The sequence below is a fragment of the Rhopilema esculentum genome, chromosome 17 (genome assembly GCF_057945365.1).
Source record: "Rhopilema esculentum isolate cy_ngs chromosome 17, ASM5794536v1, whole genome shotgun sequence".
NCBI classification, from domain to species: domain Eukaryota; kingdom Metazoa; phylum Cnidaria; class Scyphozoa; order Rhizostomeae; family Rhizostomatidae; genus Rhopilema; species Rhopilema esculentum.
In genome coordinates this window covers 3,861,487-3,875,305 of record NC_142831.1, presented here as the reverse complement: position 1 = coordinate 3,875,305, position 13,819 = coordinate 3,861,487, and the positions used below count along the sequence as shown (strand labels likewise).

Sequence of the window (13,819 nt, the reverse complement as noted above, 5' to 3'; positions counted from 1 at the left end):
CATGGTCATAGATAAAGCACGATCTTAGCAAAACATAAACAAATTCCTACCAATTATTCACCCTGGAACAAGTGCCCGTTTGTTACATACATAGATCTTTAAATGTTTTTTCAGTGCAATAACGTCTTTCATTAAAAATCGGTGAAAGTTGCTTTGGGAAATGGTCATTGCACTAATTATTTTCGAGACTTGAGGAGGTTCAATAAAGCCACGTCTTAAAAATGGGGGGAAGGGGGGGGGGGCGGGCGTTCTGGTCCAGATCTACAAAAAATTCAGCTTCTGTTTATCTTCCAATAAATATTCTTTACTTTTGAGAGAGTGAATGAGTGAATGAATGAATGAATGAATGAGTAAATGAATGAATGAATGAATGAATGAGAAAATGAATGAATTAATGAATGAATGAATGAATGAATGAATGAGTAAATGAATGAATGAATGAATGGATGAATGAATGAATGAATGAGTAAATGAATGAATGAATGAGTAAATGAATGAATGAATGAATGAATGAATAAATGAATAAATGAATGAATGAATGAATGAATGAATAGATAGACGTATGGATGAGTGCAAGTCTTACTTGAATTGAGTCTTTAAATCTCCGTCCTCCGGGGGTTCTGTTATGGCCAGATCTAGAAGATCTCGCAGAACATCATCTTTGCTTAGACTAGAAGTGAATAATAATAACTTCATCAAACATTGATGAATTCTTCCAATTACAACAGATTAGACTGCCAGATTTCAACATAATATATGTTAAATAGGACAACTAAATTATTGAAGCCTGCTAACATTCGCTAAAAATGGAGTTAATACCAAGTATAACACTGTTAAATTACAAATCAGATTTGATTTTCATGCTTATTCAAATTCCGACTGAATACAAATGGAAAATTACTACGGTCTTTTAAAAATGTTGAGTTAGAATACAGGGACGTAAAATACGACCTTCAAGAACCAACCCATTGCTCTTTGCAATAAGTAGAGATAATTTTGTATTAAGTCGAGCCCGAATGTAACCAGCAATCTAGATTTAATTTATGCGATATCCCAGAGAAGAACAGGTCGACCAATAGAAAATTGAATAGCGATCTAGATCAATCAGGTTCACTATCATATTCTTGGTAAAAGTCACGTGTCGGCAATCTTTTTAGTACCCACAAATAGTGATCTCCAGCCCTAGCCGTCTATAGCTCAGACGGCCTATATATGATATTTTAGTTGCTATATTGACACCGCAGTAGCTTTAAAGATGGCACTGAAGATCCTTTAGAGAAGGAATACCTATATTTAATTCCAATGTGGACAAAATATGGCAATGTTGTTCTTTTACAGACGGGATACGTATGACATTTTAGCTCCGATATAGACAGCAAAGTTCCCTTATGGACGGCACACGGATGACATTTTACTTCTTTTATAAACAGAAAACGTACGAAAATATTGTTTCTTTATAAACAGCATACATATGGCATAACGGATGATATTTTAGTAAATATGCAAACGGCATACCTATGGCATTCAAGTTTCTAGAATCATATACACATACACAGACGGCATACACATGACATTTTAGAACCCAATAGACGGCACAGTTTGCAAAAAAGCCAAGACCAGTAGTTACCCAGATTTAGATAGTATAGGCTGCGTGAAATTTTTTTGGCTTAGTTACATTCATCATCTTACCACAAACATGCTATCTTAAACATTCTTTGATAAAATTACTTCGAAATACAGCTCTAGACTGTGGAGAGGACGAAATATTTCAGAAAATTACCACCCTTTGCTTTCCACAACAATTTAAAAAAGTGGGCAATAATTGACAAAGAACCATCATTTTTTAAAAACAATAAACCATGCGATTTTTCAACTCGACGATGGCGGCAAAATAGGACAGTAAGAATTCCTAATCCAGTTCACGTTGTATTGAGCAAGCTGGCTTAGTTTATCGCAACGAAGAATAAAATTTCGGAATTTCGCAATCTCAAAAGGAAATTTAAACTATGGAGATTAGCATGGGTCTTCTGATAACATAAGATACTGCCAAAATAATTACGGCTGTGTGAGCCATCAATTCAAAAACTATACGTAATAGGTCAAGAATAGTTGATATGAAAATTGGTGAAGCAATTGGAATGTTAAGAATATGGTTGCAGCAATAAAGTGGCCACGATGCAGGCAGACGCGTATGCAGCCGAAAAACTCTTAGAACATTGTAAGTGGGACATGTGGTGCAACCTTGGTGACCCAGTAACCTTCCTAACTGTGACACGTTTATTGTCGAATTCTATGTCCAGCAGGATTTTTGTGCAAAGAAGCTAAGCCTTTGAAAATCGGATGCCCTTTCTGACAACTACCGTTGGCCTGGCCAGAGAAATGGCTTAACTCGGGACCGTTGTATTCCGAATCGAGCGCCTTACCAACTGAGACACGGCTTCACATGACACAGCCTTGTGTAATATTTTGTGTTCTCTAAGCTGCTTAAAAATTATAGATAGAGAGATCATAAGGCAACAACTTTGGAATTTCACAAGGGATCCTAATGCAAATAATTATTGAAGTTCCATAATTTCATTCAGAAGCAATCGATGATTTTGCACGAGGGACTGAGGTTCTAAAATTAATTTATGTGTCCCAACATCTAGTTTCTAAGTTACCCTTTCATGGCTGGACTTGTAAAGTAGAAGGCTCAAAGTCTGAGTCACCAATTACCGGAACTGTGAATATACAGACTATACTATTCCAATTTCTAAAAGGCATTTTCCAGATGCAAAGGATGCAAGACTGCATTGTAGCATTGCAACATGGTTACCATGGTGATAGGCACCTCTGATTCTGCATATCTAAATATTCAAAAACTGCAAAAAACTTACAATTCGATAAGTTTTGAATTTTGAGTTTTACATTCTTGGAGAACATCTTCTTCATCCAGAACTTCCTTTAATGTAACATCCTAGAAGAAATCAATCAACTTACAAATAGAAAGTATGAAAAAAGACACACGTGAGGACGCGTAAACAGGTGATTCGCCTCGACAAACCTAGGCAGTAACGCATTTTGAAAAGGGGCCTCCCGTTATCAAGCCGAGAAGCTGTCCCTACTTTCCTTTATCTGCTTATTTACCAAACTTGTGCCTTCCCACATCATTTCATTTCGTCCCATGCGTCCCCCCTTCAGTTCTCGCTAGAAAGCTTTGTTTCCTATGCAACGCGCTTGTTCTCAGGGTGAGATAGCTCTATAGTGATTAAATCTTGATCGCCTGTATATAGACATACAACGCCGCCTTAACTGGATTATTGGAAACCATGTTTATGAAGTTGTGCAGCATTGGTCAGCCAGGAACAATTTTCACATGAGAAAATATTCCCTCAACTAGGAGATAGCTTGGCTGAAAATATTTTCTAATAGGAATAATTGTCCTTTTTCGTGGTAATAATAAACGCGAGGACAGATAGTAAATAGTTGATTCCCATTTAATTGGAAAAAATATGAGAAATATGACTCAAAGCAAATCAGAGATTTTCACACAGGGATAATCCTTAGATTTTTTGCCAAACAATTGGTGACGTCTTTGAAAGATGAATTATGGCAACTAGACTAGCAGCTTAAAACCCTTACTAAAACTCTGAGAGATGGCCTCCAGCCTGTCAAAATCTGGGAGATGGCCTTGGCGAATTTCCTTAAAGGGGATGTTGAGTCTCTAAGACTAACGAGTACTTCTTTTATTCTCTATACGGCCTCCTATATAAAGAGCCCAAAAACTTTACTATGTACGCGGATAGCGAAAGCCACAAATACATAAGCAAATAAAACTGTAAACTAAATGTTCCCACTAGCAATAGCTTTGAGCAGTGAGCTTAGCCAATTAAGACAACAGAGCACTATCTTTTCTCGAGAAATTCGATGTGAAATAAAGCCGGCAGGCCACCAGGGGGCGAAACTTAGAATAGAGTTTGGCTGAGACTTTCGACGCTGCTGTAAGGGTTCACATGAGAACAGCCACAGATGCTGTCAATAGATATCCACAAGAAGAGTTACATGTATCAAAAGCCATGATACTTCTAAATGAATTCAAAATGATAACAAAGTAGCCAATATAAACTGCATATAGTTAGAAAGCTATGATAAAAATACTAAATAACAACAGTCATAATAATAAGCATAAAAAAATAAAGATAAAAAACAACAAAATAATATAAGAGATATTTCTCCTTTTTAACCCATACATTTAAATTTCCATATCCTCTAACATACACTTCCAACGAGTACCCTTCCACAGTGGCGCCCCACCCCTGACCCCTGCCCCCAGAAATAGGAAATCTTATCCAGGATCATTTCCAGAGAAACGTCAGGATGAAGAGTATGGTGTGTATGTCTATGCAACTTCGCGTGACTCTCTCATGCACACGTGATCAAATGTCGACATACAGAAAAACACTTGGAGTTAGAGTACTGAGAGCGGTATCCAAGCCTATTAAACCAGATTAAATTGACAAGTTATGGTTAGAATTGTTGCTAGCAAAAATCACGGACATCTGTATCAGGAAATATTTTGACTATTATCCTCCCAGTTAGATCTAGTACCAAATCGAAAGACTCTGCAATCCGTATTCAATCGATTGGATCTTAGAAATTGAAGTATATAAAATCCAAACAATCTAAATATTTTTTTACGAGGGACTTGTTACGCCAAAACTAATGAGTCACAACCTTCGTGTACAAAATAATCTTCTGACTCCAAACGGTAGTTCAGATAACTCAGTTTACAAGGGCCGAAAATCTGTAACTTTCTTTCAGATGAAATCAAAACACCAAATTCTAATTGATTCCAAAATCTGATTAAGACTTGGTTCCAAGGAGATAAATACTCATGCATAATACATATGTTCTTTTTGCATTAAATTAATTGCCTAATAGGTCCATAAAATTGCTCCATCTTAGTCTTAGCCCAGCCACTATTGTAACAACTATCATTAAATAAATCATATGATACATTACCATTTAATACATTACATTACATTACAATACAATACAATACAATACAAAACAATACAACACAATATAATACAATACAATACCATACAATACAACACAATACATTACAATACAACAAAATAAATTACAATACAATAAAATACAATACATTACAATACAACAAAATAAATTACAGTACAATAAAATACAATACAACACAACACAATTCATTACAATACGAAACAATACAATAAACTGCAATAAAATACAATAAAATGCAATACAATTCAACAAAATGCAATACAATACAATTGATCTTATGCATATGCACAAACAGTAAAAATAAAACTTCCGTGGCAAAATCTCGATGCCTATGCAACATCTGTTAAATGAGATGTTTGACAAACTTCTGATACAAATAATAGTGGCAACAGAGTAGAGCCTGGAGGCAGAAAGGTAAGGAACGGGCCACCCTATAAATCCGGCGTTTTTTTGTCGCCGGGCGTTTATAAACTGACGGCATAAAATCAAACTTCTGAAATAGGAAATGATTTATTTTTTCCCCAATTTTGAAATCTTTTGTTTGATATTGCCAACTTCAATCTTACATCTTTTTAAATGCCTAACGTTTAAAATTACAAAATATCCGAACAAACACTAGACCTTCGCGAATGGCGTTTATCCAAGCTCCGGCGTTACATCGAGTAAAAATGGCACTTGGGTCGGAAATATAATTCTATATATCCAAACTACAAAGAATTATACATTCAAAACTGCTTTTATGTCTTAAAACAATAAGCATTTCCTTTTGTACAATGTTGTAAGATCAAGCTTGTTTCTCACAAAAAATGAGTTCATAACAGAAAAGTTTGCATATCGATCCGAAAACCAAGGAAGAAATTATGAGAGTATTTTTAAGCTGATCTGAAACCCGTCGAGCAGCTCAATTATAACTATTATCATAAGAAACGCGAACAGGTGTGCGCTAAATATGCTCAAACTCGACCGTGTGGACAAAAAACCTGTAACTAACGTGTATAGTTGACAAAAACATAGGCCGAAGCAATATCGATAAATCAGGCTCTTGAACGATCTTCCTTTTTAGACCCTTTAAAATTCAAAATAATAACCAGTCGTGGAAAATCAGCGCAGGGACGTCGAACAATGGCAATTGTGAATTTCTGGGGCATTTGATAAAAAAGTCATAGACGTGAAATAAGAAAATTAATACCTCTTTGGCAAGCAGAGTGTCCAATCCACTTGATCCGAGATGGAACTTCCAAAACATACTGATTTCTATGGTAGAAATATAAAATTCTAGTTCATGACACGGTCTTTGGACGCATAGATATGCACATAAACTCGATGGAAAACGAGATTACTATACTTTCCGTGGTTTTAAAGAGCGTAATGATCTTAAAAGAAGAAAAAGTGCAATGAAACCGTCCATCAAAATAATAACCTGCCTATCTGTTCATTTCTAATTTCAATAAGCCCTTGCAGATGTTTTTCAGCAGAGAGGCTAACCTCCAAACGAATTCTTCCGTATGGCAATCGTGTAAAACTAAATACACGCAAAAATATGATTTTCTCTATGTCGGTCATCCTCAACATAAACAAACAATTTAGCAAGCTCAGTTGTGTCACTTTATTGTATTTCTCAAAAAAATAAGCTTGATAAGAAAAATCCCTGCAGCTCGATTTAAAAATTAGCACAATAAAGCGGGATGTATCACTTAAAATTTAAACTGTCATCCAAAACGTATTTCAGACAGAGAATATCTCACAATACTTGCAATTAAAAAAGAAATTCCTTGACATTATCAAGGTATTGCAACGAAAATAATGTCAATGTTCAAAATTTCAAATTTAGTCATTATTTATCGCGAGTATTTAATAATTTTACACTTTACTTTGCCATATGGAAATCTATAATTGAAGTCAAAACAGTTGTGTGGTGGTCATATGCAGAATCACATTGATACGTTTTTCAGAACTAGATCCACTATATGGATGAGGGGTGGGTATAGATGTTGGGGTAGGGGGGATAAGGGGCACAACCCCATTTCAAAAGTAGTTGTTTGTGCTTTTTTAAAAGGAGAGAAAGCGGGCGGCCTCAGAGTCTTTCTCCTTGTTTCATTTGTGATATGGACATTTCTTATTAGAGGTGAAACGAACTGGGATAAGATTCAGCTAATCAAACGCTTTGGTTTTGGTTCTTGAGAGGCAAATAGCACGAATGATGCTACAGCGGGGGATTGCTCAGGGATGCTAATTCTATCTACTCCTTATGCAGTTCGTTAATCCTTTAGACAATATTTCAAGGGCCTTTCATCCTCCTTTCGTGGAGTTTACCCCCGTCTCCACGATACTGATGACCGACGCAAAAGATTGGACATGCATACTATCAACTATGGTAAAACGAGGGTCGTGGCCAAGGGGATTAAAAAGTAAGGGTGCATACAAACAGTATGGGTTGGCAAATAAACAATAAATGGTACTCCTTCGTTGACGATGTAGATACAAACATGACACTGAGTATGGTGATCTCTTCTTAGAGACCGAAAATAAATGTGTGAGAATGTTAGAGGCGATTAACAGATAATTAAGCCATCTACCAATCAAAATTCGCCAATCAATAGTCTAAGGTGGCATTACGTTCACTGATTGGTCAATTGCTGATTAACAAAAGGCTTAAGCTACAATAGTATTAGCTAATTGCCTTTAAGGTCAAAATAGCTTTGACACAAGCTGCACCGCATAACCTTAGTTAAGCCCTCTGAAGGCGTCTTCATTTCGAATGTTTTTGGGCGGGGGCTATTCTTTGAGAGTAAGATTCTTGTATGAAAATTTAAAATTATCTTTAGTTGTCACACAGTGAAAACTTGTTTCGAATTCACTTTGAGAAACCAAACATCTGCAAATCAGGGACACCAGCCGCTGAACGGCTTGAGACCACGACTGGGCGCAGGATTAAGTACAATGAACAACGAGAAAACAAACAAAAAACAAACCAAGGAGCAATGAATGAGATGTAAAAAACAATGAAAAATATACATAAAAAACAGCAACAGAAGTCTGAATTGCAGACCCAAGGTTTTGTAAATGGTTTTAAAGATCATTAAGAAAAACATTTCACTTGACCATGCAAACGGCTTTCATGGACTAAATAGGAGGGATCTATAGGTACGCATGCAGGTAAATCGTTTCGTTTTTTTGCAATCTTGCATACCTAACAACTTTGATAAAAGGTGATTAGATTCGTACAAACCCATGTCCTGAGAATAAATTCCTTACACAAAAAATGTGTGTGTGAAGAAACAAGTTGGCCCATTAAATACAGAGATTTTTTCCTTTCCTAAGAACATGGGTACCATATCAATTGCTGGTGCTCAAAGCAAATTCCTTTATATTTTCAAATGAATTTTTAAGGATTTTAAGGTGGATTAAAATTTTAATTACAACTTCTCTATGTATACGAAAAAAATTAAGGTCAACTAAATTCAATCCCTCTTAAAATTCTTTGACTCGTATTTTACAAAAATCTGCAATATTTGAGTTTTTAATTAGCCAGAAAAGTATTTCTGCCAGAACCAAAACTCTGTAAAGAAAACTTGCCCATAAAAAACTTACTAGCATATAAAATTGGAGCAATTTGTGAAATCTCAAAAGTTTCAGAAAAACCGGGAAAGAAACCATCGTTTTGAAAATTAATTTACCTTTATATATAATAAATCAATAATGAAAGAACTTTTACAATTAAAGAATGACACCACAACAAAAATAGTTGAAGAGATGAATTTAGAAAATGATTTTATAAAAACATAGCTGATTAAAAATAACAATATATAATATCATATTACATCATTTTATAACAATAACAGATCTGTTTTTGACCAACATACATATCAATTTCTTACTATCTTATCATTTATATTAATTTCCTAACCTTTAGACAAAATTATAGTATTTTGATGGTTGCTGGCTGGGTTTAAAAGAAAAATATGCTGTTAACAGAAAAAGCTGAATTCAAACTTTTTTCTATGCTTGGAATTTCAGTCAGGAAAAGTGACTTATTTCAGTTGTCTTCACAGAAACATACAGTAACTATATACCCTTTTCTTTTTAATAAACAGATCTGTTAAAATTTTCATTATTTCAAATTCACAAGGAACTTAATAGACATCTCTTCCAGCTTATCATTTAACAAAAGATGTTTTACACAACAAACTAAAATACAATTTACTTTCTTATGAAGATTTTTTTCATTGCCATGCAAAAAAAGAAGGTTTTTCTAAGATTTATTAAATGCAATAAAAAATTTCAACTTTTTGTGATTCATAAAATGGAGACCTTACAATTTTTATAAAGACCTGATAGGCTTTTAAATGCCATGTATATTTGAAGGGGTGTATCACTGTTTGAAAAAGCGTTTGAGGTTTTCATACACACAAATAATTTTAACGAATTTGGGAAATTTCTTGAAAACAAAATAAGTCAGCAAAAAGCTTACAAGTTTTTTGGTCCTGTTCCCATTACTCTGTATTCATGTCATTCTAAAGTCATTTGATACCAAACCAGAGTCATTCAAAAATGCTGTTCAAAGTCGAGTCATTCAAAAATAAATTGTTTCCTTGGGAACAGCGAAGACAGAGGCAATCAAAAACAGGGTCATTCAATCTCAGCTATATGAGGCAGTTTAGAAATGGAGTAATGGAAACACCCATGTTTCAGAGTGGGACGGGGTAAATTCGAAAGCACAAAAATAACAAGAAAAGAAAGAAGCATAAGAGAAAGGGAATAGTAAGACAAAGCATGGAACTGCACGTATGATAAAAAGTGTGCTTCTGCAGTTTTAGGCATGTGTGGAGGCTACATGTGCCATCGCACACCTAATATTACCAGGATTGCAAGATCCACATCAAAACCATAATCTCTATGTTATAACCAGAATATCCACCTTATAACCAGCTAACATATCCACATTTTCATGATTTGCTATCAGAAATTACATGTGAATTAAATACATTTGGAGATAATAGAAGAATTAAGTATATATGCAATTACAACAAACTGAAGTTTGTGCTGTTTGTTAGTGTCTTTTAACTCTCCTCAATTTTGGGTCACCACCAAGATGGGGTGTAAGGGCTGTGAAACCAACTAGGAAGAAAATTTCAATGTAAAAACAAGAAGTTGTTTGCAATGCAGGGTTCTTTTTATTTTGCAATGTTTGAAAAAGGATGGCTCAGCCACTTTGTGGGAAAATAGGATCGAGCACCTCCCTTGAGCAAAAAATGATCAAAAATGTTGGATGACAATGTTGGGATGGTTTGGCCACCCTGCCCAACAAAATCATGTTCGTGCAAGTGCAGTAAGGAAAAGCCACCACAAGCTGTAAATGTAATTTAAGAAAGGAGGAAACCTAACATCAGCAAGAAAAGGACTTTATGAAACACACCAGCTTCTTATGGACAAAGAAGAAAATGAAACAGGGTCTCATTTTTTTTATTAAATTCACAAATAACACCCTTTCATGTTTCCTCTGAATTAATTTTCTTGTCTTGCCCCTCTTAGCTGTATTTTCTCTCTTTTCTTCAATTATTCAATATTTCAAATAGACCTAAAAACCTTACTGTGCATGTAATTTTGCTTATAATTGAGTCAACATGAAAAGTTTACACCAGAAGCTGGAATAAATGAGGTAAGGTGCAGTGGTTGTTTTTGTGCTGATAAATTGACTAATGTTGGATGAAATTATGTGCTTGTTTGGCAATTCCTACATCCAACAATGTCCAACAATGTCCAACAATACCCAAAACATCTCTAACAATGTTGGGATTTGTTGGAAAAATGTTGCCCTGGGTTGGCTTCGGCTTTACCGTGTAACTAGATTCCCCTGTTTGGTAAAGTCATTCTTAGGCAGCTCTATATTTCCAAACTTATGACAGTATCTATCAACCTTGATGAATAAAGTGTCCCTTGCTTCTTCTCTTTTGTGAACAGTTTGTTTGGCGGTACAGAACTTGATAATGGCTTTGAAAAAAGCAAACATTTTATAACATTTTGGCTAAAAGCTTCTTTGTCTGACATTCATCAGAGCATAAAATGTCTGAAAGAACACAATGAAAAATATACCCAGTTGTGGATTGAAAGCCAATCAGAAAAACGCGAGCACAAGACCGGTATAGTTGATTAATCAGTGCCACGTGCCTAAAGAAAAATTACCACTGGAGTCCAAGAGAGAAAACAAACTCTTTCTGTCTACACAATGGCGGCTTTTTCGGTTGTATGTTCTTCTCTTTTCTGTTTAGCTTTTCAATAGAAGAAAAGCATTACTGTTTATCTAAGTAAATTTATTCTTAATTGCCAAATGACTTTTAACACATTAAGTCAGCATAAGATTTAGATTAGCAATCTATACTTCTACCATATTTTTTAAACTGATAAACAGTATTATCATGAATTTTAAAATATATACAGTTCACCACATAAACTTATTTTCTTGTGGAACAGTTGATGTGATTTATAGCCAGTTTAATCCAATTATTTAAGGCAAAAAACAATTTGATGTGAAAACCAGCTTTGTTTATGTCCATATTACTTAATTATTAGTCAGGTAAATTATACCATGTGGGCTGATTGCACAAATGATTTAATAGAAGAATGCATTGCAGCTCAGATAATTTTATGCCCTATCCAATATAAAGCATTGAATCTCTAAATTGATTTGTCAGTTTTGCTTCAGTCCACAGGTATTTTACCAATTCACCATTGAATCTAAAACTTTTAATATGAAGACTGAAACTAGTGGATGCACCCAATGGGCATGCTTTGTAAGGACAATTTTGAGAAAACAAAACTGTGAAAATGAGAAAACAAAACATAATCTGGTTGTGGATGCATGGTCATATTCAATTTCATTATGCTTCATGTGGCTTTGAAATTTATTATTCACAAAACGAAAAATTTCATGATTAGAGAAAATTCATATATAAACATGTGGATGAGGCCTAAGTGTCAAAGACAAATCTGAAAATAAAATAACTAAATTCAAAGTTGGTTCAAAATTAGTCAAAATGGACAAACATGGCTCCTTAAAGTTTGAAACCTCTAAAAATAATTACTGGCATTCCTAAAAAGAAACAGCCATAAAATTAATAACAAATGAAATAACAATATTAATCTTTTTTTCTAATTCATGTTGAGCTGAGGGATGACTTCACATGCACAAGAGTATAAACAGCTGCTGCTAATTTAGGTGAAATTCTTGCTGATGCTTTTTGAAAAACCAAACAAAATAAACACCAATTTGATATATCAGAACAGACGGAATTTCCATGATTTTAAAATGAACTTCAAATAAACAAAAGTACCATGACATTTGAGGACCCCCATGGAAAGCACTTCTTGGTAACTGAGGCATCCTTTTTAAAGATTTTTTATCAATCAGTCAATCAATCAATGATACAGTCAGGGCTGAGAAAAAATATATTTATATTTTGGCACACTGGCAACTTAGCTTGATAATAATTTATACATGAGTTTGTTGACAGAAAATTGTACTAATGTTCAAAGTCGTCACCAAAATATTTTTCTTTCTAATATCAATTTTCTAATTTTCTGTAGTTATGTTTAGTCTTTAAACCTGTATTGTAACTTGTAGCCTATAGTTTATTTTAATGTTTTGACAAAATTTGTATGTAGTGAAATTTAAAATTATATAATTGAACTGAAACTGAAATCAATTCCTAACGAAGTATGATCGGATTTAAAAAAAACTATATATTCTGATTGCACCATATTGTGAGTTTTTCAGAAACTGTTACAAATGGCCACCAAACTTTCGACACATAACTGCAGTAGGCCATTATGAATACGATATGCTTCCTTAAAAAATGTCCGAAAAAAAACAAAGTTTGGCACACTTGGCCTTAAAATTTTGGCCTAATTGAATCCGCCCCAGTCATCGAAGCTTAAAAATATATTTGCGCTGAATCAAAATAACCTTTAAAGTTAGAGAAAGTTCTCAAACATTCTGGTCATGAAAAATTGAAAGCTTCACATGACTGCTAAGCTTTCGGGCACAGTACAGTGTAGGTCATCTCGAACTAGTTCATATATAGTTTGTTTGAAAAAGAATTTGGATAAGAAATGTTAACTTACAGTTCTTCAATATTGATGGTGTTGATTCTTGATATATCTCTTGATAATTTGAAAATCTCCACGCTTCGGGGCGATCTACCGTGCTCCAATGTAAAAAATTCACTCCGCCTTCGATTTTCCCAAGATTCAAAGGGAAGTTGCTCTCCGAAAACAAATCAATGGGTCGACTTGGAAACAAACCATTACTCCATCATCAGCATCAAATTAAAGCAAACAAACAAGCACGCACTGTTCTCTTTTGTTAATTGTTAGAATCTATATAGAGAGGAACAGAGTCGAAATATTACGATATTTTTGATCAAATTTCAACTCCTGGCAACCATGGTCTTCCGACATGTGAAGAGGCCGCGCAATGGACTACTGTACAACCTTCAACCTGCAAATTCGAATTCATAAAAACAAATGCACAAATCAGCAGTCTTGCTGTCGAGGAATGATCTTCGAATTAGGAATAAAACGCTGCCTTGTTCTCGGATAATCAATAATTTAAGATGCATATATTGTCGGATTCAACAGCCATGATTGAAGAACGGTGGCGCGAACTATGGCACGTTACTCATTTTAAAGACAGGTACGATGTTGCTATAATTATTATTATCATGATAGCACATAGCCTCCTTTTTTGAGCCCTCATTTCCAAGTTAAAATTAAAATTTCTTAGAAATGTGTCGACTCGTTC

General features: G+C 34.6%; 1 protein-coding gene across 5 annotated transcripts in view; it reads right to left on the bottom strand.

Moving 5' to 3' along the window:
- LOC135691637 (serine/threonine-protein phosphatase 6 regulatory subunit 3) overlaps nt 1-13,682 on the bottom strand; it is a 38,869-nt gene extending 25,187 nt beyond the window's left edge. For 2 of the 5 annotated variants that reach the window (XM_065209605.2, XM_065209759.2), the window contains exons 1-4: nt 13,141-13,681; nt 6,209-6,273; nt 2,877-2,956; nt 584-670 (exon numbers count right to left, since the gene is read on the bottom strand). In XM_065209605.2, the coding sequence (XP_065065677.2) occupies nt 584-670; nt 2,877-2,956; nt 6,209-6,265 (224 nt within the window). In that variant the 5' untranslated portion in view covers nt 6,266-6,273; nt 13,141-13,681. Of the gene's footprint in view, nt 1-583; nt 671-2,876; nt 2,957-6,208; nt 6,274-13,140 lie in introns of all 5 variants that reach the window. The other 3 variants (XM_065209833.2, XM_065209909.2, XM_065209684.2) reach the window with 2 other exon arrangements.
- Nucleotides 13,683-13,819: the final 137 nt, after the last annotated feature.